The sequence below is a fragment of the Colossoma macropomum genome, unplaced genomic scaffold (genome assembly GCF_904425465.1).
Source record: "Colossoma macropomum unplaced genomic scaffold, Colossoma_macropomum, whole genome shotgun sequence".
Lineage (NCBI taxonomy): Eukaryota > Metazoa > Chordata > Actinopteri > Characiformes > Serrasalmidae > Colossoma > Colossoma macropomum.
The window spans coordinates 36,950,897-36,978,011 of record NW_023494804.1 but is presented as its reverse complement, the minus strand read 5'-3'; the positions used below and the strand labels follow the sequence as shown (position 1 = coordinate 36,978,011).

The window sequence follows — 27,115 nt, the reverse complement described above, 5'->3', positions numbered from 1 at the left end:
CTACAAACAGGGAGTTCAACCTAACAACCTTTACCAAACGTGCTGTTACACACTGATCTTCGAGTATTTCTTATTAGTGCATGACAGCCAGTCTCATGCTATGTGCTGAGGCCTCGTAGTGCAAGACTTCCTGAATCTAGGACGCTTTACCTCTTCATGTGTTCTCATCATGCAGATTTATGTAAATGCACCAGTTTCATTGAACCAAAGAACTCTGAGGAACTCATCAACTCTGAGTCACAAAGACTACTTTCTAAAGCCCTATTCAGATGGGATTAGTTTTACATGAGGAGGTAAGGTAATGTAATTTGCCACAATGTTTCAGTGATTTAATCCAGTCCAAATGCACCTTGTCAGTCATTTTAATCGACTGCGTGCTCTCGTGTCAGCAAAGATTCTGGAGCTTTTTTACTCTCTATAAAGCTAAGCATAGAAATAACCCCAGTCATATCAATCGCTTGCAAATCGACATGTTGACAAAAATGTTACTATGTCCCGTGAAAAAGGAGTTTTTCTCAAGTTTGGAGGCACTCGAAGAAGCGTTTGCTTGTGTTCTCTGTAGCTAAAATCAAGCCAATATGTACTGTTCTACCTCAACTGTTCCATTCTGGATATAACATGTAACCATTGCAGAAAATGTGATGTTGGCTGTGAATTCCTCATCACAATACTAAGGACACAGTGTATTCACTTAAGACAGCAAGACAGATGGTTACGGTAACTAAATAATGGCTAAACTAAATGTTTTCTGGTCTTCTCTGGAGTAAAGGCAGTGTGATTTCAGTACAGTATCGATTTCCATAAAGTATCATAGAATGTATGCTTTGCACACACACACAAAGCACGCATAAATAAAATGGATTTTTTGGACTTATAAATTCTAGGGTTTTGAGATTTTCAGTGTTAGAGGCAAGAGTTGAAAAAGTTCTATTTGAGACCTCACACAAAAAAACAAATAAAACCTTTAGTCTAACCGTACGTTCACACTAATTCATTAATGTTCACCTCAAGTTCCTCTGTTGCTGGTGTATTCGAGGCTGCAAAAGTTGCAAAAGTTTGGGCACTCCTTGTGAAATTCCATGTTTTGTTGAAATTCCTAGTGAAATTCCACGTTGTGTTGATTTTCTCAGTGAAAATAAGTGAATACATCCTATACAGAGAACTCACTTCTGCACATTTTAATACACAATCACTGTTTATTTGCTGAATTTAACATAATGGGAAAAATGTAGCCGGCACATGTTTTGTGTTATGTCCTATTTTTGTTAGACAAAAAGCAAAGAAATAGAGAGTGTGCACTAATATCTTTAATGACGGGGTTATGCGTTCATAGCGATGAGTACCAGTAAAAATCAACTGTTGGTAAACACTTAAAAGACAGTATCTTTCCAGGTAAACTAATCAAGCTAAATAGGACTGTGTTTCTGCTGGTAGAGCTAATAAACAGAAAGTGTGCACTAGAATTGGCAGAACAATACCATATTTAAGGTTGTTTCCTGTAGAGGATGTTTGCTTAGGAAATCACTATTTTTTTTATTTCACCAGGGGTGTTCAGGCTTTGCACACAACTGTATCTAGTGCTGAATCGCTTTTATGTCTAAATCACAACCAGAAAGTGGCAATTTTCAAACAGCAAGAGCAGGAATTTCAATTATATATTATATAATTCAATGCTGTCAAGTTTTAAGTGTGAGAATTGAATCTATTAATAGAGTTTGTGACCTCACAGTCTATCACACTACATTCAGCACCTAAAGCTGCAAGTCTGAAAAAAGGACGTGCTTGTCTTTGCATTGAAACCTCAAATGCTATATTAGTCAGAAAAATCAATAAGCTATTCTCTCTAAATCTGTTCAACACATCTACTACATACTTATATTTAATATAAGGGTAACACTCTATTTTGAGTGGTCCTTTGTAGATGATTAATAAACTCTTAACAGATTATCAGTAACACCAACAACATATCAGTGAAGTATCAGTAGTGAAGACATCTGAATACACTGAAGTAAATATCTTGTACACGTGCTGTTGATACATTATTTACATTAAGTAAAGGTACTGTTAATATGTTACTTCCATTATGCAAAACCTGACCTTACCAACCTTACCTAAAACCTAACCCTAACCCTCACCCTAACCTTAACCTCGACCCAAAACCTAATCCTAACCCTCATATGTGTTTGACATGTTACTGAAAGTCTGTCTAGTGTTTGTTTCACATATACGGACCAATCAAAATAAAGTGTCACCAATACAAGTGTAAAATATCTGAAAATGTGTGTATTGTATTGTATGACTTGCAAGTTCATAATAAAGGATTTCCATGTGGATGGGGTCCTTAATACGACTGATGTGACACAGTATTAACGCTGGTTTGCTCATTCACAGGCAGCTGTTGCTGAAAAACAACAGAATTGAACATCTGTACTTGTCAGGTCCTTTTAGAAAGCTAGAATTACAATAAGTGAAAGTAAAAAGTCAGCCAGATATTCAACAGTTCATACCTTAGGTTGATTGCACAGATAACGGCACAGCTCCCCGATGTACTGGAAGATCGTCACATCATACTTTCTGCAGTCATTCCAAAACTGTGAGGCTGAGAACTTCTTCTTCAAAACACATGTTGCACCTACAACATGCAAACAAAACAAAAAGAAATGTGTAAGACAAGATGGGACAGATCTGGAATTAGTTATATACAACAGACAACAGTCAATAGTCATGTTAGCATTTGCCAACTGGATATGGGGCTTAAAAGGTCACACTGGACAAACTAATCATGTTCACATTGCTCATTTAGATCATACAGCGCTATGCTGTCTAAATAAGTACCCTTTTCAAATAGTTATCAAACTAAAGCATTCTGTTAAATTGTACAGTGTAATATTATCCAAGGTGCTACAACCTTTGCTCTCAAAACAGGAGCAGTAAGATTTACAGCCAATGTGTTTATGACCTGCATGGAGGATAGAAGCAACACCTAGACCAATCATAAGAACAGTTGAGCAATCACTGTACATATATTCACTCCTGTATTTGCATCTCAGCGTTCAATGGGGTGCACAACATATTGTTTGCTAATAGCTTATAGTTCAGCTCATAACCAATCACTAAATAGTTTGTGCTGTGAGAATTCTGACCAGTCACAGATATTCTCTGGGTGCCTGATGAATCAAGGCATTCACACGATCCAAAAATCAAATCCTTTGCTTTTAACAACCATGTTGTAGAAAAGATTCACTAATGTGTTTTCCAACATACTGGAAGTACAGTACTTTGCAAAAACCCACCCTTCATTTATTTAGTTTCCAGTCAAAATGGCTTTTAAGTACAAGTTATACTTTTTGCAGCATCAGGAAAAAAAGCAAGAAACATATTTAACAGTAAATTCCACAGTCGCCTCAACAACTAAATATAATATCAAAATTTCAGCATTTAGTGTGTCCACCTTTTGCCTTCCTCTCAGCTTCCATTCTCCTAGGAAGACTCTGGGAGAAATCTGCAGGGATATTTTTCCACATTTCAAAAGTTCAGTCTCAAGTTGCATTTTCTGCTTCTCATGACCCATCACATTAATTTACGTTGAGGTCTGGACTCTGGAGTGGTCAGTCTGTTATTTTGAGAACACCAGGAGCTTCTTTGTTTGATGTGCAAATTTTCTTCCTTGTCTATTTCACTTTCTCAGTGAGGCTTCTTGACAGCTACGCATCCTTTCAGACTCATAGTGTTGAGTTGTCTTCTCACAGCAGAAGGATGGACAGTAACACCTGTGGATTTTTTCGGTCTAAAGCAAGAGTGGAGCTTGATTTTCTCCTCTCTCTCAGTGATGAAACTACTGTTTATCTGATGGTGAATGTTTTGGTGGTCCACCAGGTCTTGCACGGTTGTTAGAAGTCACAGTTCCTTTATATCGTTTAATACTAATAAACTCCAGTCAAAGTTCCTCAGAAGCATCTCCTGAAAATGAATAACTTGTACTTAATGCTGGTTTGGATGGGAATTGAATCAATGAATGGTGCTCCCTGACTTTTGCAGAGTACTCTCTGTCATGATATGTAGCAATATAATTTGTCTGCCTCATGCAGCCTTAACTGAAATATCAAAACTACTACCTTAACTCCACCTCTAAACACATGCTATACATCGCTAGAGTGTAACTTATGTCCATTTGAGAAAAAGTTCATCTGTGTACATTTTTGACTCCTCCTGTTTTTCATATTTTGCAAAAACTATTGCAAAAAATGTAATATAGCACAGAGTAACATTTTTTCTAATATCGTTCATCCAAAGCCCTGACAATCAACAAAGAAATACTGACAGCCAACAGTCCTTATAAATCAACTCTCGCACCGCCTTTTATAACCACAATAAGGGACTCCCTTTGAGATGCAGTGAAGTCCACTGAGCTGCAGTTTCTAACACTTCTCGAAGGGTGATCTAGTTTCTACTGAATGGTCTCTCTGAGATTAAATCTGGCACAGAGGGTTATTTGAGCGCCACACTAACTGTGGTGAAAGAGTTTCTCAGAATGTCGGTTCGCCTGCACTGAGTCTCCTAGATTGGCTGGAATAAAATGTAACCTTGTTTTGATGAGTGCGTTGAATGAATAAACACATTTTGATGCAACATACAGCAAAGTCACATGCGTGCTGTGAACAAACTGCAGTGGACACTAAGTCATTGGCCTGGTCGGCTGGCGAGTTTACTGTAGGTCAGGCAGATCTTTACTAGCAGCTGGGTCTAACTATAGGTTATATAATATGTACATAAGGTGAACAGACTATCCATTACAAGCCTGTTAATCATTCTGCAGCTAGCACACAGTATCACATACGGTAGCTACTTCCACACTTCCCCAGAACAGGGAACAAGTTCCAGTTTGTATCTGAGACAGGTGAAGAGGTGAGAGGACAAGAGTTCACACATACCGGCGGGCAGACACAGAGAGGGCGCCCTGAACAAAAATGTGAAGACTGCACTGTACACCACACTCCAGATGTACGCGTGATTAATTTTTCCGTCGGAATGATCTAAATACATAATAGCTTGCTAGACACGCACCCACACGCTCTGATGTTTTTGAAAATTGGAATAATATTTTGGCCTCTGGATGTATCACTACGTATAACCAACCGCAGTATTAAGCCTCGATAAAGCTAAGGTAGCTAAGGTTAATTTTCCCCGTCTTGACTTGTAACATGCCCTTGCTATGAACTGTATGTTCATGTCATTATTGCTGGTAACCACTGGAAAAGCTCTGTCAGTATCCAAAAATCCATGTACAGTCACGCACAACTTTTTACACCATAAAAGCTTTAAAACGTAAGACATTTAAGATAAACCTTTAAAATAGAAGTGGAACTCAATTCAAAATTGTTCATAACTCAGCAGTTGATATGTAAATACAGTCATTCATAGTAGTTTTATGTGAAAGAATTTAGTGTAGAAAAACATATAAACTGGAATTTCTTTACAGTGGTGGTGATAGAGGCCAGAGGTCGCAATGTCTATAACACAAATGTAGACATTTTATTTACAATGTGAGTTTTTTGATATATATATATATCACTGTTGTTGGAAGAAAACCTCGTATCTCCAAAACTTTGTATCTTCGTATCTCCTGTAACTTTACAGGAGAATGAAAAAACCTAGTATACTTTTAATGTAAGTCAAAGGAACCAGACTTTTTTCCAGGTCATTTCAGACTATTTATTTTGCTCCATTTGTCCTGAAAATTATATACAATTTGAAGGGTGATGGGCTTTTTCTAATTATGTCAAAAATAGAAAAACACAAAAATGGAGATACAAGGTTTTCTTCTGACAGAACAAAGTGCACCTACATAGTAAGTGGAGCTGACAAATGTATATATATATAGCCTTAACATTATCTGAAAACTATCAAAAAACAAGGTCTCAGACATCTATAACTATTTCTTGTGATAGCTTTCAGAGAGGGACCTTTTAGAGACATTAAATGCTCCAGACATCTGGTTTCGATCACCACTACTGTGAACAATTCTGACTTTGTACATTTCTCCAGAACAAAGCCTTTCACACAAAACAATCTGACTTTACCATTTACTTCTGTAACACTTCAATGATTCAAAAATTCTTCACAGTTAAATGGTTAAGATGTAAACAAAGTCACTCAAATGTCTGAAGCGAACCAGAGATGTTATAGAGGATGAGACTGGTCACTGGTTTGAAAATGTATGGGAAACCTTGTAACGCTCAACTTGGTGTCTGTTTACAGTGAAAGTCACAACCTTCAAGACCTTTTATAAAAAGAGCCAATCAGCTTGCTGGTTAAGCCGCAAGTGGGAAAAGCTCTACCTCCTTGTGGAGATGTGCGCAGTAGCGAGAACCACTTTAAAAAGTTTTGTGTGTTTTTGAGCTATTTATGCTGATTTTGACCTTATCAGTGATTTCAAATATGTTTTTGAAACGTTAATGAGGCTTTTAGTTTCAATGAGACCTGGTTTTGTATGACTGGAAATAACTGCCCAGGGGTCCTGTCATGATGGCCAGCGAGTGGACGGACTTTCCTATTAGGACTTTGAGTGAACTGAGACATTCTAGAGAAACTTGTTGGAATTGTTCGGACATCAAAAGCGTTTAATGCCTCTTAAGGCTAAACCTAAGGAAACTATTACCTGAAATTGTTATGAATACTTCGCCTGATGACATTGTTTCCTGACATTTTTAAGATACGATTTTGGCCTAAAACGTGTTATTTATAATCCTTCAATGGCAGCGAAGTACATGCAGTGTGTTGTAAAGGCAAAATAGTCCCCAAGAAAGTTTTTTTTTTTCAGATTAACCACTATTTCCACATTATCAACATCACATTTAAAAAATCATATGTGTTAGTTCGATAGTAATTTCAGATAACAATGACTGTATTTGTGTTGTAGGCATTGTGTGCTTTCTATCACCACCACTGTAAAGAAATCTGTGTCAGTAAGTTTCTCTATGACGCACGGCTTCACTTGTCAATGATCAAATTATGCATGCATTTTAAATATCAGTAGAATTCCCCTATGAGATTAAAACCCCTATCTTTTCAATTGAAAGTTACTAGAATTTCTTATAAGCACTTCTAAACAGCTGAAAATCAGCATATGCATGCTTACTATCACATGTAATGTGCCTGATTACAGTCACACATGGTGCATTAGGCAAACAGCATAAAGTCAGCACAGGAAAACACAACTTATATTTACTCAAAGTCAGTTATTCCTTTAGTTAGGACATAATGGAATATTAGATGTAGTATTTCAACTATTCACGTCATTGGAGAGGTTAACTATTTAACATACTAGGAGGGGTTGAGGAGCAAGTTAAGGAATTTGGGCTAGAATAACCAAGACCTGAGCTTTACAATACAACCCACAGTTCCAGGCTGCTCCTTGAAATCAAAGTAAAGAAACAACACTAAATGCAGCCTAACTAAATCCAAAATAGCCAGAATAGAGGCTGGAGTCTCTATAGTTCTCTATAAGTAGCCTACCATGTAAATCATCAGAGCCATTGACCTTATAAGGTCTTACATTAAGCCAAGGATGGGATGGCATGAAAAGCAATCACTTATGAGTCATTTAAAGACAGCATTACCCAACTCTATGGTGCCTCCAATGCCAATGAGAGAGGCAGCGCTGTGATAGAGAGGCAGTGGTGTGTAGATCACATCCTCCGCTGTGCCGCCGTATGCCCAGAAGCCACCTGCTGCCTTCAAAGACTGTAGATGAGTGATCACTGCAGCCTTGGGCAAGCCTGCAAGAAAAATGAGAGAACCAGTCAGTCGACAATGTAGCAACTGAAGGTTTTTTACATTCATTCTTAAAGCTACACTATGGAAGTTTTAGGGATCTGGTGACCTCTCTGGTGTAAATGTGTCACTGCATGCAACAAGTGGAAGAACGTTCTGTAATGTTCGTGTTTTGGACCTCTTCCCCAGGCAGATGAATCTGATGACTGCAAGTGTGTTGAAAGAGCATTCAGTGAGAACTCAAAGAGAGTCAAACTGAGGATGTAAGTATATTACCTGCTATTTGTCATCATATGTTCATTAGTATAATGTTGATTTTCCATATGAGACCTAAACATCAATCAGGACCTTCATTTTGAGCCTGCGTGTGTGATGTTAATATGTAAAGACACCTTACTGATGAAGATATGATGACAATAGTACATATTTTATGTATGTCCTCAGAAGACACATTGTCTTTTTTAACACTTTTTCAACATTTTCACAACCATCAGATTCACCCACGTAGAAAAGGGGTCAGAAACACAGCCGATGTTACAAAATGTTCATCCACACATTGAATGCAATTACACATTTCCACCAGAGAGGTCTTCAAATCTTACATAGTGCAGCTTTAAATGAACAGTTCCCTGAAAAATCTAATGTACTTAGTTTGCCTCTTACCCCAAATTCTACTACTTGTTAACTACATTAGCCTCAAAGCTTCAGTGCTAACTTCAGTAGTAAACTTTGGGCAACAGACATTTTTCTGACTGACTACATTTTGTTAAGTGAAAGATTTGTGCAAATTAGATTTTTTGCCGCACTGTTCTTACAAGGAAAAAAAAAAGGTTTCTAACAGAGAGCAGCCACAAACTCTTCAGATTCCAACTTAACGACCACTCTGTGTGGCCTAAAAGGGCCTGAATGAATCAGTGACTTTACCAGAAGTCAGTGTATACAACTTTCATTTGTAGCTTCTTGTGACCAATCACAACTCGCGTCATCCCAAGGACATGAGCCTACAAAAGATATTCTAAACGGTCTCCACAGAAGGGCTTTGTCAGGGCAGAAGGAGATGCGTACATTTTGAGGAGGTTGGGAATGTGTTAAAACAATGCAGTCTTACTGAAGATAGCAGCTTTCTTTGGAATGGTGAATTCTTTATAACTGCAACATTAACTCTTTCATAAAGTAGCCATAAAATGCAATTTCCACCAGTTTTGGAGATCCCTCAGTTGAACTGTGTATTTCCTCAGCAACACTGATGGAATATATTTTAATGGTATGATTTTAAAAAAACAGAAGTGAACTGGATTTCCATCTTTAAAGGCAAGCAAGCAAGTCAGTTTCTGAAAGTGCTTTTACTCAAATCAAATCAAATCAAATCACGTTTATTGTCACATCACATTTAGACAGGTGCAAGGTGAGTGAAAATCTAATTTTTGACTGTATTTGTGGAGAGGTGTGATTTGTGGTCACAGCAGGGGATTCTCACCCCTCCCCTTTCACCCTTACTGCTCACTGGCAGCTCAACACAGAGTCACAGCATTTCAAACAGAGAGAGCAGAGAGAGCCAACACACACACACACACACACACACACACACACACAAACATTTTCTAAACCGCTTATCCTTCGGGGTCACGGGAGAGGTGGAGGGGGGTGATGGAGCCTATCCCAGCAGTCATTGGGTGGAAGGCAGGATACACCCTGGACAGGTCACCAGTCCATCACAGGGCAGACACACAGATGCATACATTCAGGCCTAGGGCCAGTTGGCCTGACTGCATGTCTTTGGACTGTGGGAAGAAACCAAAGCACCCAGAGAAAACCCACACAGACACAGGGAGAACATGCAAACTCCACACTGAAAGGATCCTGGTCGCCCAGCCAGGGAACCAAACCCAGGCCCTTCTTGCTGTGAGACATATGAGTCATAAGCCAACAGTGCACACAACCCCTCCAAAATGAGAGTATATTCCGTCATGACAAGCATCCACTGCAAGTTCCAGGAGCTGAAATCCGGCAGTTATCAAGCATCTCGTAATCATTCCCAGGAAGAGTTGCTTGCATCTATAAATACCCACCACTCAGAAAGAGGATACGGGAGTTCCAACTTCATACCCAGCTACTGATTGAGGAGTGGGACTGACTCTTATGAATGAGTTCTTTCTCCAGATGTAGTTCAGATCACATGAGCTACGCAAAACCGCGTCTGGAATTTACCCTCGGACAAGCAGATTCTGTGCTATTTCACAAGAATGCAAAGAGATGTCCACTCCAGCTATTTACTAAACAAACAGTATAAAGAATACAGCATGATAAAGATGCAAAACACCGGTTCACTGATGTGTATTATTTCAGTGACCCCATTTTGGTGTTGGAACAGACTGAAGAGTTCAACTTTAGACACTGTTTGTCCATCAAAAAGGGGAAACAGGGATCCAAGGACAGAGACGCAAACATACACAAACATGGTGCAAAGATACCCCAAAGAACAGTCCACTGCTAAAACTGTTTGCTGTGTCTTTCTGAGGTCAATGATCACTTTGAGGAGAAGAAAGAAAGAAAATCAGCCAGGGCCTGATTCACAAAAGCGTCTTAGGGAAGAAAATCATGTGAAAAGGTGTTTTTATTTTAACTTCATACTTAAGAAAAAAAAATGAGATAAACTATTATTGTTCAAAAACCGTCTCAAGAATTTTCCTCTTGAGAACAATTCTAAGAACAAGTGGAATGCTTAAGAAATTAAAAAAAAAAGTTCTCAACCTTACAATGGTAAGCCTCTAAAACTGTAACTTCTATGACGATTTTTCATATTGGCCATTTTCTCCACCATCACTTCCAAGTTTTTGTTTGCTAAATGTTTTTGGACGTTTGGTTTGATATTGTTTTACCTCCATTCTGCTGTCCTCAGGCACTGAGTGGGATACACTGTATAACCAGTCAACCAAAATAACAGTTCATTCAGGCCGTTTTCACAACCAATTTGTTTGCTAAAGTCCACACAAAAGATTGGGTTTTTGTGACACTGGCCCTTATTCATCAAAGTGAGCGCAAATTTGACCACCTTTAATGTCGTGTTAACTACTCTGCACCTGATTTATGAACCTTTGGTACAACATAAAAGAGTTTTGAGTGCAAATGATGTATCAGCTTCAGTGCGTGAAATCAAGTGGCAGCCTACCAGCAACTCATTTACATAATATTTACATGAAACATGCCCCAATTCATGCAGAGCCAATAAAATGACAGCATTCAGCATCTCCTGAGCCAATGGCTGCACCCGTAGGTGGAGTTTGAGGTTGACCAGTGAGTGCTATGCTCTCCCTGACCAAACTGTATAGCGTTAAAATTACGATAACTGGTAAAAACTGGATATCCGTTTCTTTATGATTGGTTTGTCAATTTGCATTTAGCTAATTAGGTCATTGATGCTTGGCCAACAACACATTCTGCAATCCATGTGTCAAAATGAATATTTGTAGTGTGTTCATAGTGTTAATTGTAGAGTGTTGACCTCTAGCATTTATTCTCTAGGTTGTTCTGATAAGGACTCTTATTGTGAAGGTGGCGCTAGCCCATATGATTTCTGTTATATTAGGAAGAACTGCATCAGTGTATCACTGATGGCCGAGGAGGCAAGACATAATGAGGCTTAGAGTGAATTGTTAGCCAAAAACTCTCTTGTGTACGGCGTGACTGTGGCCAACTACAGCCTTTAATAAAGCACAATAACTTGTGCATAAACTGGGTCTCTTCATTAGCCAAACTGCTACATATTATTGTATTGCTGGTCTGCTGATATTAGCAGCTGCTCGTGCTTTAAGGATGATATGAGGTTCTATGAAAAGAGGGGCGTTAAAACAGGCAAATTATACAGACACTACAGAGCTGACATGCTGCTAGAAGAAGAGGAAAGCATGCTCTAATACTGAATTCCCTCATTTGGTGCACCCCATCACAAAAATGCCTTCATACCAGCAATGAACTGAATTAGTGGTCACTTGAAGTGAACTGAGACCCATGATTTTTGGTGGATCACAATGTGTGGTGCTCACCAGAGTACGGGTGGAGCGTTCACACCTGACAAAACAAACCAAACTAAAGAAAAAGTCTGATTTGCAGATTCTCACCAAACAAGATAAGTGTGAAAGCACCCTCAAAGTCCAAATGCATCCTGTGTCATGCTGTAAAATGAAACATGATATTGAGTCTACATGGCTATAAATAAATAAGACTGTCTTAAAAGAATATTTGAGACTATCATATGTTTTTTTCCCTGAGAAATGAACGTGAAAACATTCTAATAACTTCTTAATGTTTGTGTTAAGTTTTTTCTTAGGAAAACTTTAGTGAATCCGGCCCCAGAATCCTTTCCTCACGTCTACAAACGCACCTACAAAGACAGACATTGGAAACGATGGAAACATAATCTCAAGACCTACTCTTCAAAACGTCTCAATCTAAGATGGTCAGAGTCAGTTTTTTTCAGTTTTGCACACAGACAAATCTGTTAGCACTTCCTGATGTCATGATACAATAACGAATAAAGTCTGAAATAGTCCAAAGCTTTTCCTCCAAAAAAGCATATTTTTTCCAGTTGTCACAGCTCTTAAAAATGTTTATTTTTTTGTATGATATACCAGAAGAATGACCTTCCACAGAATTTCTCAGAACACTGAACAATATCCACTATCAGTTTCATAATTCTCAGGAAGCCACAGGTATGAAACGACACAATGGCCCTGGGGTTACGGTGTGAGATGCCTGAGAATGTAGACAGTCTGAAGCAATAACACATCATTCCCTCAAGATTCATTACATCGCTGTAATGGCAGTATATTAGACCTGTTAAACACATTTTTGTCACATCCTTCTATGCCACATCGCTCTCAGCTGTATCATTATATGCATAACCAAAATGCTAAACAAAGACAGTTTTCTTATTTTCCCAAGCCTTATTTGAGCTGGATTAGTTTTACTGGAGGAGGTCCGGTAACGCACGTTTTTAAGGGATTTGACTGGCTGAAATATCTGCGTAATTTCCCTAAATTACTTCAGACAGCCCAGATCAAAATGTCACAGCCTGGACTTTCACTTCAGCAGTAAGATTAAAATTAAATAGATCTAAACAAACAAACAAACAAACAACAAAAACAAACTTCCAGCTAATACTACCAGCATTAGGCTAGTAAAGTGGGCTCAATCAACTTAAATACTGCTCAAAACAAAAATCACTCTGCCTTCTGAGAGGTACTTTCAGAAATTTCATTTTCATTTTTCTTCTAATTAACCCATCATTTTAAATTACAGTAGTCCTGTTTTGAACTTGAGGATAAGGTAACTGTGCCAAGAGCTCAGCTTTAGCAGTTAGCCTTGTATCTCAGTCGCCAAAAAACACAAGAGGTTGCGATGTCTATTACCAGAATTTCTTATTAAATTACTGATATGTTGATTAGAACAGGACTGCTATTACCGAAGAAGCTTTGAGTTTGACGAACTATACACGGTAATCCCGCATTTTGTTTTAACTCAAATAAATTAAGTCTGTTGTATATAAAATTCAGTATATCCCACATATTACTCAACAATTTTAAGTTAAGGGAATGTTTTTGATGATTTTGTACACTCAAATGGCATTTTTGAGTTCAATCAACCTATAGCTATTTTCTTTAGTCTGTTGCTATGGCAACTTTGAAACCCTACATTCAAAAAATGACGACATTTCTGCTGGTTTTAATTGTTTCTTTCTCACTAAAGTTGCTGAACAAATGTGTAAAACTGAGTGAAGCTAAGTAAGCTGTAAAATACAGTTACATGTTTGTTTTGTTAACGCAATCTTGTTAGATTAAACATATAGTTCTTTCCCACTGGAAAGTTGTTGCTCTCTTTGCTGATGAGTGAGCATTTGTGTTGGTCAGTGACCATGTTCATTGTAAAGGTTAACTCTTTGGTGTTTGTCAAAGTGGTCAGTATCACTTAATTAGAAAAAAAGTCTCAATTGCCTAATGAAACATATAGTTACATTTAATTTTCAAGCCGTTAAGTTAAAATAATTAGAATTTACGAGTTGCACGAACACGTGTTTAAGTTAGCCTAACACAAAAATTATAGTCATTCTAACTCAAGTTTTCATTACACATTACTTAATTTTTTTAAGGCAACCGGTTTCCTCAAATTTCTTAAGTAAATTCAACTTATCCAGGCTTACAGTGTAGAAGTTAAGTTGCTTCGGACTGATTACTTAGCAAACTGGTAAAAACTACAGACATGGCAGATTCTTACTGGATTAAAATCCCAGATCTCATCAGTAATTACTCACAAAACCCATTAATTAACATACAGTATTCTACCATAACAATAAACAGTAACAACCGTTAAAATAAACACAAATGTCTGTGAAATCAAGGTGATAATTTTTCTTTGAGAATTCACCTTCTATTTCTCTAAATTAACAACAGCAGTGTTAAAATACAGTATATATGTGGTTTATTTACACGCAAAAAACAGTATTGACCATTCCATTTTTCATTACTTTGACATCTAAAATATTGTCAAATTAAAAAAAAATATGATGGGGATGAGGAAGAATGCTCCACTAAAGAAGCACAAACAAATACTGTTATTAATTTTGTTGTACAGTATGAGCAGATGTTAGGGCAGAAAGATTAGTGGGTTTTATATCGAAATCACAATTTAAAAGAATTTAGTTTTCAAATCGCAACAGCTGAAATTTTAATTCTATCCTGCAGTTGAAAGACTGCAGCACTAAAATTTGCTGAAAAATGAAATGTTTAAGCTTCCTGTAGAGGACATGTTAATATATTTTCATATAAAAATATGGGGTGTTTGCACTTAACTGTATTTTATTAAGAACACTATTTTAAGATTTAATCACATGAAGCTTGCAAAGTGCCTGAAGATGAGTTAGACCAATCAAAAGCAACCAAACAGCCATGTGCTGTGTACATGATAACACAATCACATCTAACCAGCAGTCTGGCACACTACATTCACCAATCAGGCCTCAGGCCAGAAAAATGGATCTTCTGGTCTTTTAGAAAATAACAGGTCTGGATTATTTTCTTACTGCACAGAAAATTATCATAATTTAAATCTCAGTCACAAAACTGGTCAGAAAAATCCCAATTAGATATTTTTCCTAAATCATTTAGCCGTACAAGAACCTACCAACCCTAGATTACTAAATCACAAGACAACGCAGCTGGTTTACCTGACATTTGATTAAAATCTTTCCTTAAGAATTTTGTGCCCGAAACTTGTGAGCATCTGACAAATTCAATAAAGATCAATTGATCCCCAACATCATAAAAAGAACAAAAATCAGATGTTTCTTATTGGCCTAGTGATCTGTTAATATTGTTTACATACCAGTGGTCCCTGAAGTGAAGATATAAAGAAGGGGATTCTTGAGTGAAGTGGTAGACCTAAGCTCAGCCGGCATTGGCTCGTGTGAGGCCTGCTCTATCTTGTCTAGAACAGAGTGGACCCCTGGGTGGGAGACCTCATGCTTCATTGCCCATACTGAGATACTGTCCTCATGGAGATTTGGCAGGATGTCCTTTAAGGTGTCCAACAGGTCTGTAAAAAAGCACAGAACAAGCGGTCATCAACCATGAAACAATATACACTGTTAAAAATAAAGGTTTTCAAATGGATCTTGGCTTAGATGTACCGTTTTAGGTAAAAAAACAGCTCCTTTGATCATTCGTGAAGTGTGGTAAGATTAAATAATGCTTCATATTTTAGTTATAAAGAATCATAATCATCTAATCTCTCTCTTAGTAAGGTACTAGCAAGCTAAAGAGAATTATACTGTATAAGCAGCCTACACTTATTTGCCGTGACTAGCGCTAGGCCTTGAGATCATCAAAAAATATCAAAAGTGTGGAAAAAAAACAATACAGTAATGCTAATTTCTGCTAGCACCCTTATGGAATTTTAGTAGTTTGTTAGCACAAAGCTAATGGCAATTCATGGCAATTTTAATTGTAGCAGTTTCACAGTGACTCTCAGAGCCCTGCCCCAGAGCTGCTGCTGTTTCCCCCCGACTTAAATGTCCTCAGTCTGCTACTCCTATTTGTAGTCAGTGGCGTAACTAGAACTTCTAGAAAGCCTAAAGTTACGTCGTTTTCCTCACAAAATTGGTCCCACCCACTGTAAATCAAAACGTGATTGGTTAAGTTCACTATCAGTTCCTGTGTATGTTAGTGATTACTCTGACATGTTAGGACTTCAGTTCAGCTCCTGAAGTCCTAGCTAATGGGAGAGCTATCTCGACTGTATCTGTCTATATACCACAGAAAGAAAAATCCAGATTAAATAATTTCTTGTTGAGTTTTTCAAGAAATTAACCATTTTGTTTCCAACCAAACCATGAAATAAGAGAATTACTACAATACTTGCAGAATTTAGATATAACAAGTATTATTAATATATTAAATAACAGACATGTATTTTTTTTCAGGGAAATCATAAGGTCTTCTTTGAAGTCCTAGAAGGCCTTGAGGATTCCCCACTGCTTATATTCATTTACAATTTAAAAATTAGGCCTAACTGCAAATCCATTTTTTTTCTAGAGATCACGATAAACTAGGTTGCCAGCACTGTGCATGTGTTTATCTCGGAAAATTCAAAGTTATCTCCACAAATTTGCTAGCTAATTAGTGAGCTAATGGTAGAACCATTACACTGTGTGTTTACATGCACTTAATAAACCGGTCATTATTAGATTTCAGCAGTCATCTGATTATTTAAGTGGTCATTAAAAACAGCATCCTCCAATTTTTCAGATCAGATTAAAGCCTAGAAATTCAAGTAATAAGTCTGATAAAGAATGCTGGATTTTAGCTCAGTAATCAGGTTTTTCTGATTTCTCTCGTTTTTCTCAGTCTGTACAAAACAGACCTTTGACCTAGAAATATCAGCGGTTAACCCAGCACAGACCAAGAGTATTCCCATTATCTGATTACCTAAGTACATGTAAACGCACTGACCAAATTTCTGAGAAAATCTGATTTTCAGCAGTTATCGAATTATTAGGTATATGTAAACACACTCACTGTTAGCTGAGTGTTTAGCAACCAAGCTAGTTAATGTCATATTTGAGCTTGGGCAGAACTAGCTAATGTTTGATGACCATGAATTATTTTTGTTTTTGAGCTCATAAAGACAGCAAATTGTTTGGAAGAACTTGTTTGTAAGTGTTCTACTATTAGAAGTTCTGAAGGTAAGAACACTTTTACAGCTCAAGTAGCACAGCCCTCAGCCCCTACTGTTGGAAACTGGCACTAAAAAATAAGAAGGGATATAATATTAAGATCAAAGAGAAATTTTCTAAAGGCTGTCCAAGTTACAGACTGCTCTGTTTTATTTCAGACTGAAGTATCTGCACTGTAGCCCTAGCTGACGCCAACTACACAGTGTGTACACTCTGATTACAGTATGACTTAAGCCATGTAGGTTAATATTAAAATGGAATTCCACTGATTTTTCCAAATTTTGCATAATCCAATCACTGAGATGTAAACAAACTCATTCAGAGTGGTTTAATGTGAAATGGTTCAGCGTAGAGAAATGTACTGACTTCTTTAGAGTGGTGGTGATAGGAACCAGATGTCACAATGTCTTGATAACATAAATAGAGTCATAAACCAACATGTGTTTCTGTGTTTTTATACATAGTGTTGATAAAGATAAACTTGTAGTAAATCTGAAAAAAATATGTTTTCTTTAGGTACTATTTTGCCTTACAACACCCTGCATACACCTCTCTGCGATTAATTATTAAAAAAAAAAAATGTTTTAGGCAAAAACCTTTTCTCAGGCTGCAGGCAATGTATTCTTAACCATTTCCTATTTTCTATAGAGTGGCTTTTAAAGGAATTGAATGCTTCAGACCGCTGGTTCCTATCGCCACCACTGTGACCAATTCTGGCATGGTACCTTTCTTTATAATGACATATTTCACATCAAACCACTCTGAGTAACTTTATATGCATCTTTGCTATTTAATATGCAGAATTTCTGAAAAAGACCAGGCATGGACAACATCTGTCCTATAGAGCGATAACAGAACAGAAAATGATTAAACTCATATTAAAACGGAGCATATTGGCTATTTCCCTTTGTGCCCAGTGATGTATTTTTATTAACCGAGAAACGTTCATTGCACCCAAAATCAAGTACTACATACTTTGTCGTAGAATGCTCCTAGTATGCTATTAGTACAGTACTCAAGTGAGTGTGGAACTTAGCACTGCTGCTCCTGAAATCTCCAAATGTTGAACTTTTGATAAACATTTCTGTGAACATCTTCTATTGTGATGCATATCAAATGAAAAAATGCCTTGTGAAAAAATCACATATGTTTAGTTACAAAGACTATCTTCCGCATCCTGATTTGACAAACTGCTTCGGAAGCCATAAAATTCTGTACCACTAATGAGATTAAATAGTTTCCAGGGTTCATGCACTCTCGATTTTGACCAGATGTAGTACAGCATCTGGGGACTTTTATTTTGTTGAATTCATAAATACTACAGTTTGAGAGACACTCATCTTTCCAGGGAACTATTATGGTATACGACTGAGAGTAGAAGTATGTGGGTTCGGCTGCAGCTGTTTGTTGCAGAGCCTGCCTGATTCATTTATGCACACGTTTCAGCAGCGCCTGAAAAGTAGAGCCAGCTGTAACTGAAATCTGCTGAGTGGTATATCTCCAGGAATGGGCACAAAGTCTAGAGGCTGCAGCAAACTTCCATATGTCTGTCTACCAAGATTTGAGGTGTAGTGAGGTTTCCTTGCTGTTTCATAATGTGGCCAAAGTCAGTGATAGCCACTACCTATTACAACACCAGCTCCAGAGATTCAGCACTGTATTTCCTGATGTTGTGGGCTCAGCGCCACGTATTAACAGGAAAGCGTGAGGCCATGTGTAGGGGCTCACATATACAGCCGAGGAGTAAGGAGGAATTCTGCATAGCAAAGGCTAACGCATGCAGCAGCCAGACTCGCAACGCGCATTCCAAAATTAAAGGGGAATTCCACCCACTTTTCAAAATTTCTGTACACTCCAATTGCTGAGATCATTCAGAGTGGTCTACCTACATGCACCCTCTCCACCATAAACGCATTTAAATAATCATTTTAGGCCAAAACCTGATCTTAAAACTTTCCCAGGTATCACATTTCATGTGGTTACTTTCTCTGTGGGCTCCTGGCTCCTCTCACCACCTCTTTGAACAATTCTGACTATGTAAGTTCCCCCAGGACCGAGCATCCCCTTTAAAGGATGGGCTCAGCTAAAAATCGAATTTACACAAATATCCCCATCACCCTAAATGTAGTTGATGAGCCAAGACATGTTTGGTGCCTGAAGTTTGCCTCTTTAGTTTTGCACTGGAGCTGCAACCCTAATGTAATGAACAAATAATGGTCAAGTAAGTCCAGGTCACTCTAAAACACTCTGGGTGACTTAAACTCCTAGCTCTACTGCACTACTAAAGACGCAAACATCTTTTGGCTGATCAACTACATTTAGGGCAAAGGGGACAACTTTGGACATTTGACTTTCAAGTGAACTTTAATAAAAATAACTGCCTGACTGCTGATGCTTGTGCTCACAGGCATTTCCACTCACCTGTAGCAGTGCTAAACCACCATTTAATTAAGGCCCAATTACTCTCAGAAGAGCTCACAAACAACCAAGCATGATGACCTCTGGCTGCCACCCTCACTGGATTACGTGTATCAGCTGTTTCTGAGGGCTGAGTGTCAGTGTAAAACTTGACTGTAGCCTTTGTTAACTAACTATTGTCAACTGTTACACGTAAAGGGGAATTCCACTGATTTTTCAAAGTTCTGCAAAATTAAATAGTTGTAATCAAACTCATTCAGAGTGGTTTCATGTGAAATGCTCCGTTTTAAGAAACGTACCAACTCCGAATTGCTCACAGTGGTGGTGATAGGAACCAGATATCAGAGGAGTTTAATGCCTCTAAGCGCTTTCCTCACAGTTATTGCACTAGAAGGTTTTGAATGCATTGCCTGATGCCTGGTATACTGTTTTGCCGTAATCAGCGTTACATATTGAAAAACGGCATATCGCTGTTGTCGGAAGAAAACCTCATATCTCCATTTTTGACGTTTTCCAGTTTTTGACATAATACCTGTTACCTTTTACACTGTGTGTAAATTTCATGATGAATGGACTAAAAGAACTGACCCAAAATGACCTGGAAGAAAGTCTGGTTCCATTGACTCACATTAACAGTCAAGTAGGTTTTTTCCTTCCCCTGTAAAGTTACCATTTTGGAGATACAAGGTTTTCTTCAGACAACAGCGATATGTACACTCAGAAATAAAGGTACGAAACTGTCACTGGGGCAGTACCCCTCGTGTCACTGGGGAGGTACCCTCTAGGGTACATCTCAGTACCTTTAGTCAGGGAACATAATCCATCAAAATGATAAATTCTAAGCTGTACTGACTCCACACACCCCGTCTCGTCTGCAGGCTTTTTATTTTATTGTTCTGTTTTAAAACATTAGGATGAATGAAAATGTACAAATATTTACTTTTCACCTAGAAAAACTTGTTTATTGTTCTGTTTTAAAACATTAGGATGAATGAACATGTACAAATATTTACTTTTCACCTAGAAAAACTTGTTTAGTGTACACAGTTGGACTTTAAAACCACTGCTGTACCTGAGGGAACATTTACATTGTTCCTTGAACGAAAAATGTACCTGCAGAGAACCTTCATTTCTAACAGTGTAGGTTCACTGCTCATTTACAATAATATATAACATTAATATATTTGATTTGCAGACATTGCAGCCCCTGGCTCCTATGAGCACACCTGTAAAGAAATTTTGAGTCAGTTTTTCTACAACAAACTATTTTACACCAAACTACTGTGACTTTGTGTACAACTGTTAAACTCTGGAGAATTTTTAAAAAATTGGTGGAGCTCCCCTTTAAGTAAGAGCGATATAAAGCAGATTTGGGCTGCGTCCAAAAACCTTACACTACTACACTACACATGGAAAACACTTCTAATGGTGGAGCAGCATATTGTAATACTACTCAGTCTGTCAGTAGGTTTAGGGCGCAGCCAATGAGTCTTAACAAGAGGGTAAAGTCTCAACTGGTGACTTCAAAAGAGCAAGGAGTCAAAAAAGAACAGCTTAGAGTTTGTAAGTTAAACTAAACACCACATCGAGCTACAAAGTGATTAACCGTGTTTTAAAACTGTTTAACTCATCGCTGAAGGAGTGTTTGCCTTCTCTTCACCACGCTGGAGCAGCAGATGGGTGGAGTGTGGAAATCTAGGAAACATAGTGCGGCTGTTTCCGCCGAGACATACACACGGTTTGCCTGTTACTCTGTTTCGCTGAAGGACGAGATCTAGAGGCTAAAGCTGGCTTCCTATTCGCCAGCTTCTTGTTCCAATTTTCCCGCTCCACCTTAAATGGCCAACTTCTTGTTCTTCTGCCTGAGGCGCGAGAATGTAAGTGCTGCACCATTTAAGGTGGAGCGGGAAAATTCTGACCTCAGAAGTAAGCCAGCCTACTTTCAGCAGTCTGGAAGTTTGAATAGCTTAAACCTTTTGTAAGTTACAAATGTTACAAAAACACTGTTTTTTTGCAGTAATCAGACTTTTGCTTTCGTTTCCCTCACCTGCACCGACGACCAGCAGCTTGGCTCCGCAGCTGTTGAAGCAGTGCAGCAGTGATCTGGACCTGATGTTGGTGTTGAGGAAAGCCACGGCGCAGCCCAGCTTGCTCAAGCCGAACCAGACAGAGACGAAGTCCGGTTCGTTGCTCATCAGCATCGCCACCGTGTCCCCTCTCTTCACCGCTCCCTGCTGCTCGAACACGCGGGCCACCCTGTTGCTCCTCTCGTCGATCTGCCGGTACGTGTAGGTGACCCCGTCGTAGATCAGAAAGGGCTTGTCGGGAATCCGCTGCGCCTGCTGAACGAACCGGTCCAGCACGGTCACGATCTTCTTAGTCCGTTTGTAGAGCTCCAGCCGAGCCCCGTATCGGATCACTTTCAGCAGGTAGAAGAGGTCTTTCCAGAAGTAAGGGAAGCACAGGCGCTGAGCGATGTGCACCGAGAAGATCCCCGTGAGGAGAGCGGTCGCCCATGTTACCGAGAAAAACATGACTCTGTCTCCGGGATCAAACCCGCTTTCCGTCAGGAAGAACAGTAAAACTGAAGAGGAATCACAGCTATTTAAGCGCGGACGCGCATCCTTTTGAACGCTTTACTGTCCTTATCGTACATTTATGAAACGCGCTGGGCGTCACGTGACCCTTGTTGTTGTACAACCAGTTGGGCGTGTTTCCCACACGCGGCTTCTGGAAGTGGGCGTGTCTTTCAGTGATTTAGGGGTGGGCGTGTCGTTCCGTAGGCCGCGCGTTTTTTGTAAGTAGGCGTGTCCTCCAATCGAGGTGAAGTGGAAGGAGGTGGGCGTGTCCTTCCAGCTGACATTATGGACATGGGCGTGTCCTTCAGTGAGCAGTATGGATTGTGCGCGTGTTTTTTCCTCGTTATCAGTGACTGTCAGTAACCGCTGTTGCCGTTGGTCCTCCTGCCTCGCCCAAACCCTAAGAGCAGTAACAGTAACGTTTAGCAGCTTTACAGACCTACACTGAGAAATAAGAGACTTGTTTATTTATTTTTTTTTGGTTTCAGTTTTCATTAGAGTAGATTCAGGTGATATGGGGTTATTCTCTCTAAACACGACCTATACTGGGAAAAAAATAAAAGGATTTTTTAAAATAAATAACAGTAATGCCTAGATGAATAACTGAAATCAAGCCTGAATAATTAAACTCATTTTATTGGTTTGTGCCTTCCACCCAATGAGTGCTGGGATAGGCTTCAGCACCCCCATGACCTAGAAGGATAAGCGGTTTAGGTGTGTGTGTGTGTGTGTGTGTGTGTTGGTTTGTAGTAACACATTCCAACTGAAGTGATCAAATTCTCACTACCACAACACAGGAAGAAGAGCAGTCGCCCATGTTATATGAAGTTAAATGTGTCAATGTTTTTTCCACACTTCTTTTTTAATAATCTGTATACTGTTTTCAGAACCAGTATTTTGAAGATAATTATAAAAAATTATATATTTTGCGACAAATATACAAGATATTTTTCACTTTTATCCCGTGGTAGTTATCCCATTACCCCAACACATTGACTACCATTGCTGTTTTCACCTGGGCCACTTAATATTCTGTTGTTTTTGTTCACTCCCTTACATGTTTACAGGAAAAACATTAAAGTTAAAGGGCCTGTATCATGTAAAAATGAAATTCACCTCACGTTTTGTAGTAAGAGAGTTTGATGATGTAAACATTGTTAAAGTTTCAAACCTTATCATTCACTCCCCAGTTCAGGGCATAGATGGAAACTTAGCTGCAAAACAGCTGTTTTTTAAGCAATTGTTTTTGTGATGTCAACCAATAAATATACACCTACTCGAAAACATACACTATATAGACAAAAGTATAGGGCCACCCCTCCTAATTATTATGTTCAGGTGTTTCAGCCACACTCTGTTTTGTTAACAGGTGGATATAATTAAGCAAACTGTCCTGCAGTCTCAATAGACAAAAGCTGGCAGTAGACCGGGTCGTTCTGATGAGCTCAGTGACTTTAAACGTGGCACTGTCATAGGATGCCGACTCTGCCACAAGCCAGTTTGCGAAATTTCTGTCCTGCTAGATCTGCCCCAGCCAACTGTAAGTGCTATTATTGTGAATCGGAAGCACCTAGAAGCAACAACAGTTTAGCAACGAAACGGTAGATCACACAAAAACTCACAGAGTGGGGCCGCTGAGTACTGAAATGCACAGTGCCTATCATCTGGTGAGTCTGTTGATTCTGGAGCAATGGAAACGCATGCTGTGGAGTGATGAATCACAGTTCTCTATCTGGCAGTCTGACAGACGAATCTGAGTTTGGCAAATGCCCATAGAACTTTACCTGCCTTACTGCACTGTGCCAAGTTATGGGGTTTTTCAGGGGTTGGCCTAGGCCCCTTAGTTCCAGTGAAGGCACAAGTCAAGGTCAATAAAGGCATGGTTGGGTGAGTTTGGTATGGAAGAACTTGACTGGTCCTCACAGAGCTCTGACCTCAACCCGATCAAACACCACCTATGGATTTAGAATGGGATGTCATAAAAGGTCCTGTGGGTGTAATGTGTAGGTGTCCCAATACTTTTGTCCATATAGTGTACGTGTCATGCATGAATGAATTACGATGGTTACATTATAAATGGACACATGGTGGTCATGAGAATTTGGGTAAAAAATGCCATTGATTTACCATATAGATTTCCAATTGCTCTACTAAATTATATTAATATTGTTCCTCTACATGAATATGACATTCAAGTATTAATAGAAATTGTTTGAGGCTGTTCTTGAGAATGACCCTATTGTGTCATATGGGACATAATGTTATATAGTATAATGGGACACATGTCATTGACCCTGAATGACAAAGCCATTTTTTTCAGGTTCCCAATAAAAGTGATTATTTTTTTCTCTTTTTTTCCTTTAGAAATTAAGATATTTAAGTAATCTTTACTTGAATTTCTCATTTTAGTTTTTCAATATGTAATTGGCAGTAAAATGACTAAAAACACAATTCAAATATGCAAGATCAGCCACTGTAGGCTATTTCACTTTTGGCCAATCCGGCACTCTGCAGGGTTTAATCCCAAAGCTAATTTAATACATCTTATCCACCTACTTAACGTGGTCAGGAGCGTGTAAACACTGGAGGAAGGCTGTTACGTTGGAGCAGGAGGTTAGATCTACAGGAACCTGGGTTAAGCAACCCTAGGCTAATGTATTTAAATAACGTAAAGGACACTATGTTGCAAAACATGTTGCAAAACATGATTTCATGGGTAATTGAATTAACTTGTATAAGTGCTCAGCAGACGTTCAAGGCCAGAGTGATCTCAAGTCTCAGTGGAAATGGCCTTAAGGTCATATAACTCTTAGTTACTCTTAAAAAGATGGTTCTTTAAGGGTTCTTTAGTATGGGAAATGGTTCTATAGAGAACCATTAACACTCAAAGAATCCTTTGCATGATTAAAAGGCTCTTTGCATCATGAAAGTGTTCATCAGATTGATGGAGAATGTGCTGTAGATAGTTCTATATAGAACCTTTTTGAAAAGGGTTCTATATAGCACCAAAAAGAGTTTATATGGAATCGTTTTCTTTACTAAAGAACCCTTGAAGAGCCATCTTTTTTGAGTGTATAGATCAGATTATTTGGACAATCTCACTTTGACAAATTGCCTTAAATCAAACATGTAAAACAATCAAAATATTTCACTCATGATGTGGATGTTTTTGCACCTCTGATTAAAGAATCTTAAATGGTAAATTACTTCAAATCAGAAAAATTGCACATGTACACTGTGAAATAATAGCCTGCGCATTTCAGCATTGTGTTTTCTTTTCAGTTTCAAAGCAAGGGTGCCTTTTCTTGTACTATGGCGCACCCATGTGGCTGAAGAAGTGTGCTTTATTTAAGGTGTATGTAGCATTTCCTAGTTGAGATCACTAGAAGATTTCTGGACGTACACTCACCAAGCACTTTATTAGAAACACTGTAGTAATAATGGGTAGAGCCTCTCTTTGCACTCAAAACAGCCTCAATTCTTCATGGCATGGATTCCACAAGATGTTGGAAACATTCCTTTGTGTTCTATTAGATTCAGATCTGGTGACTGTAAAGGCCACTGGAGAACACTGAACTCATTATCATGTTTATGAAACAAGGTTGAGATGACGTATGCTTTGTGACATGGTGCGTTATCATGCTGGAAGTAGTCATTAAAAAAGTGGCCATTAAGAGATGCACATGGTCAGCAACAATGCTCAAATTGGCTGTGGCAGTCAAGTAGTCAAGTGGTGATTGACTGGTATTAAGAGGCACACAGTGTGCCAAGAAAACATTCTCCATACCATTACACCACCTCCACCAGCCTGGACTGGTCACACAAGGCAAGTTGGGGCCATGGATTCATGCTGTTGGCACTAAATTCTGATCTGTGTGTCTTAGCAGAAATGCAGATTCATCAGACCAGGCTATGTTTTTCCAGTCTTCAACTGTCCAGTTTTGGTGAGCCTGTGCCCACTTCGGTCTCAGCTTTCTGTTCTTGGCTGAAAAAATGTGGAACCCAATCTGGTCTTCCGCTGTTGTAGCCCATCCACCTCAAGGTTCAACATGTTGCGTGTTCTAGGATGCTTTTCTGCTCACCACAGTTGTACAGAGTGGTTATCTGAGTTACCTCAGCCTTTGCTGTCAGCACAAACCAGTCTGGCCATTCTCTGTTGACCTTTCCCATCAACAAGATGCTTCCATCCTCAGAACTGCCATGTTTTTTCTTTATTGCACCATTATGACTAAACTGTAGAGCAGCGGTCACCAATCCATTATGACTAAACTGTAGAGCAGCGGTCACCAATCCTGGTCCTGAAGATTTACTTTCCTTCCATACTTGCTCCAGCTAATTAACCCCTTCAGAACTCCCTGATTAGCTGGATCAGTGCCATTAGTGTTAAGTAAGGGGGTGAAGCAGCTTAGTAGATGCAGGTTGGAGCGAAAAGTAGATTTCTAGGAGGAGAGTTGGTGACCACTGCTCTAGAGAATTTTGTGTGTGAAACTCCACTTCAATGTTGCCACACAATTGGCTGATTAGATAATTACATGTACAGGTGTTCCTAAAAAGTGCTTGGTATGTGTTTGTTACTGCCATCTCTGTCACCATTTGTGAATATTGGTCTGAGAAGACAGTTTTACACTAAATTAATAATGCAAATACAGATGGAATTTTCATTGTAAATTTCATCTGTAAAGTCTGGGGCTATTTTTTTCTTTGAATTCTAAGCAAAATGAGCTTATTCTACATATTTCATTGCAAATGCATTTTAATATGAAGACGTTCAGGATATTTTGACTTCTAGGGATTTGAAAGCCTCAGCCTTTTCACAGTTTGTCTTGTCTCAGGATTCTCTACTGAGGGGCGCCAGAGAGAACTGTATATCTTTGTTTTGTTAAAGGGGAACTCCACCAAATTTTCAAAATATCTATATAATTAGAAGATTAAGACGTAAATAAAGTCATTCAGAGTGGTTTGATGTGGAATGCTTTGTTGTAGAGAAACTGTATATCACTGCTCTCAGAAGAAAACCTTGTATCTCCATTTTTGTTTTTCAGTCTTTGACATAATTTGAAAATGCCTGTTGGCCTTTACTTTGTGTGTAAATTTCATGATGAATTAACCAAAAGAAACG

The 27,115-nt window shown here is 38.7% G+C and overlaps 1 protein-coding gene across 1 annotated transcript in view; it reads right to left on the bottom strand.

Moving 5' to 3' along the window:
• The window catches only part of slc27a6 (solute carrier family 27 member 6), a 45,936-nt gene extending 23,824 nt beyond the window's left edge, over positions 1-22,112 (bottom strand). The window contains exons 1-4 of the mRNA XM_036594598.1: positions 21,465-22,112; positions 15,151-15,360; positions 7,620-7,778; positions 2,508-2,632 (exon numbers count right to left, since the gene is read on the bottom strand). Of these exons, the coding sequence (XP_036450491.1) occupies positions 2,508-2,632; positions 7,620-7,778; positions 15,151-15,360; positions 21,465-21,951 (981 nt within the window). The 5' untranslated portion in view covers positions 21,952-22,112. The remainder of the gene's footprint in view (positions 1-2,507; positions 2,633-7,619; positions 7,779-15,150; positions 15,361-21,464) is intronic.
• Between the last annotated feature and the right edge of the window lie 5,003 nt (positions 22,113-27,115).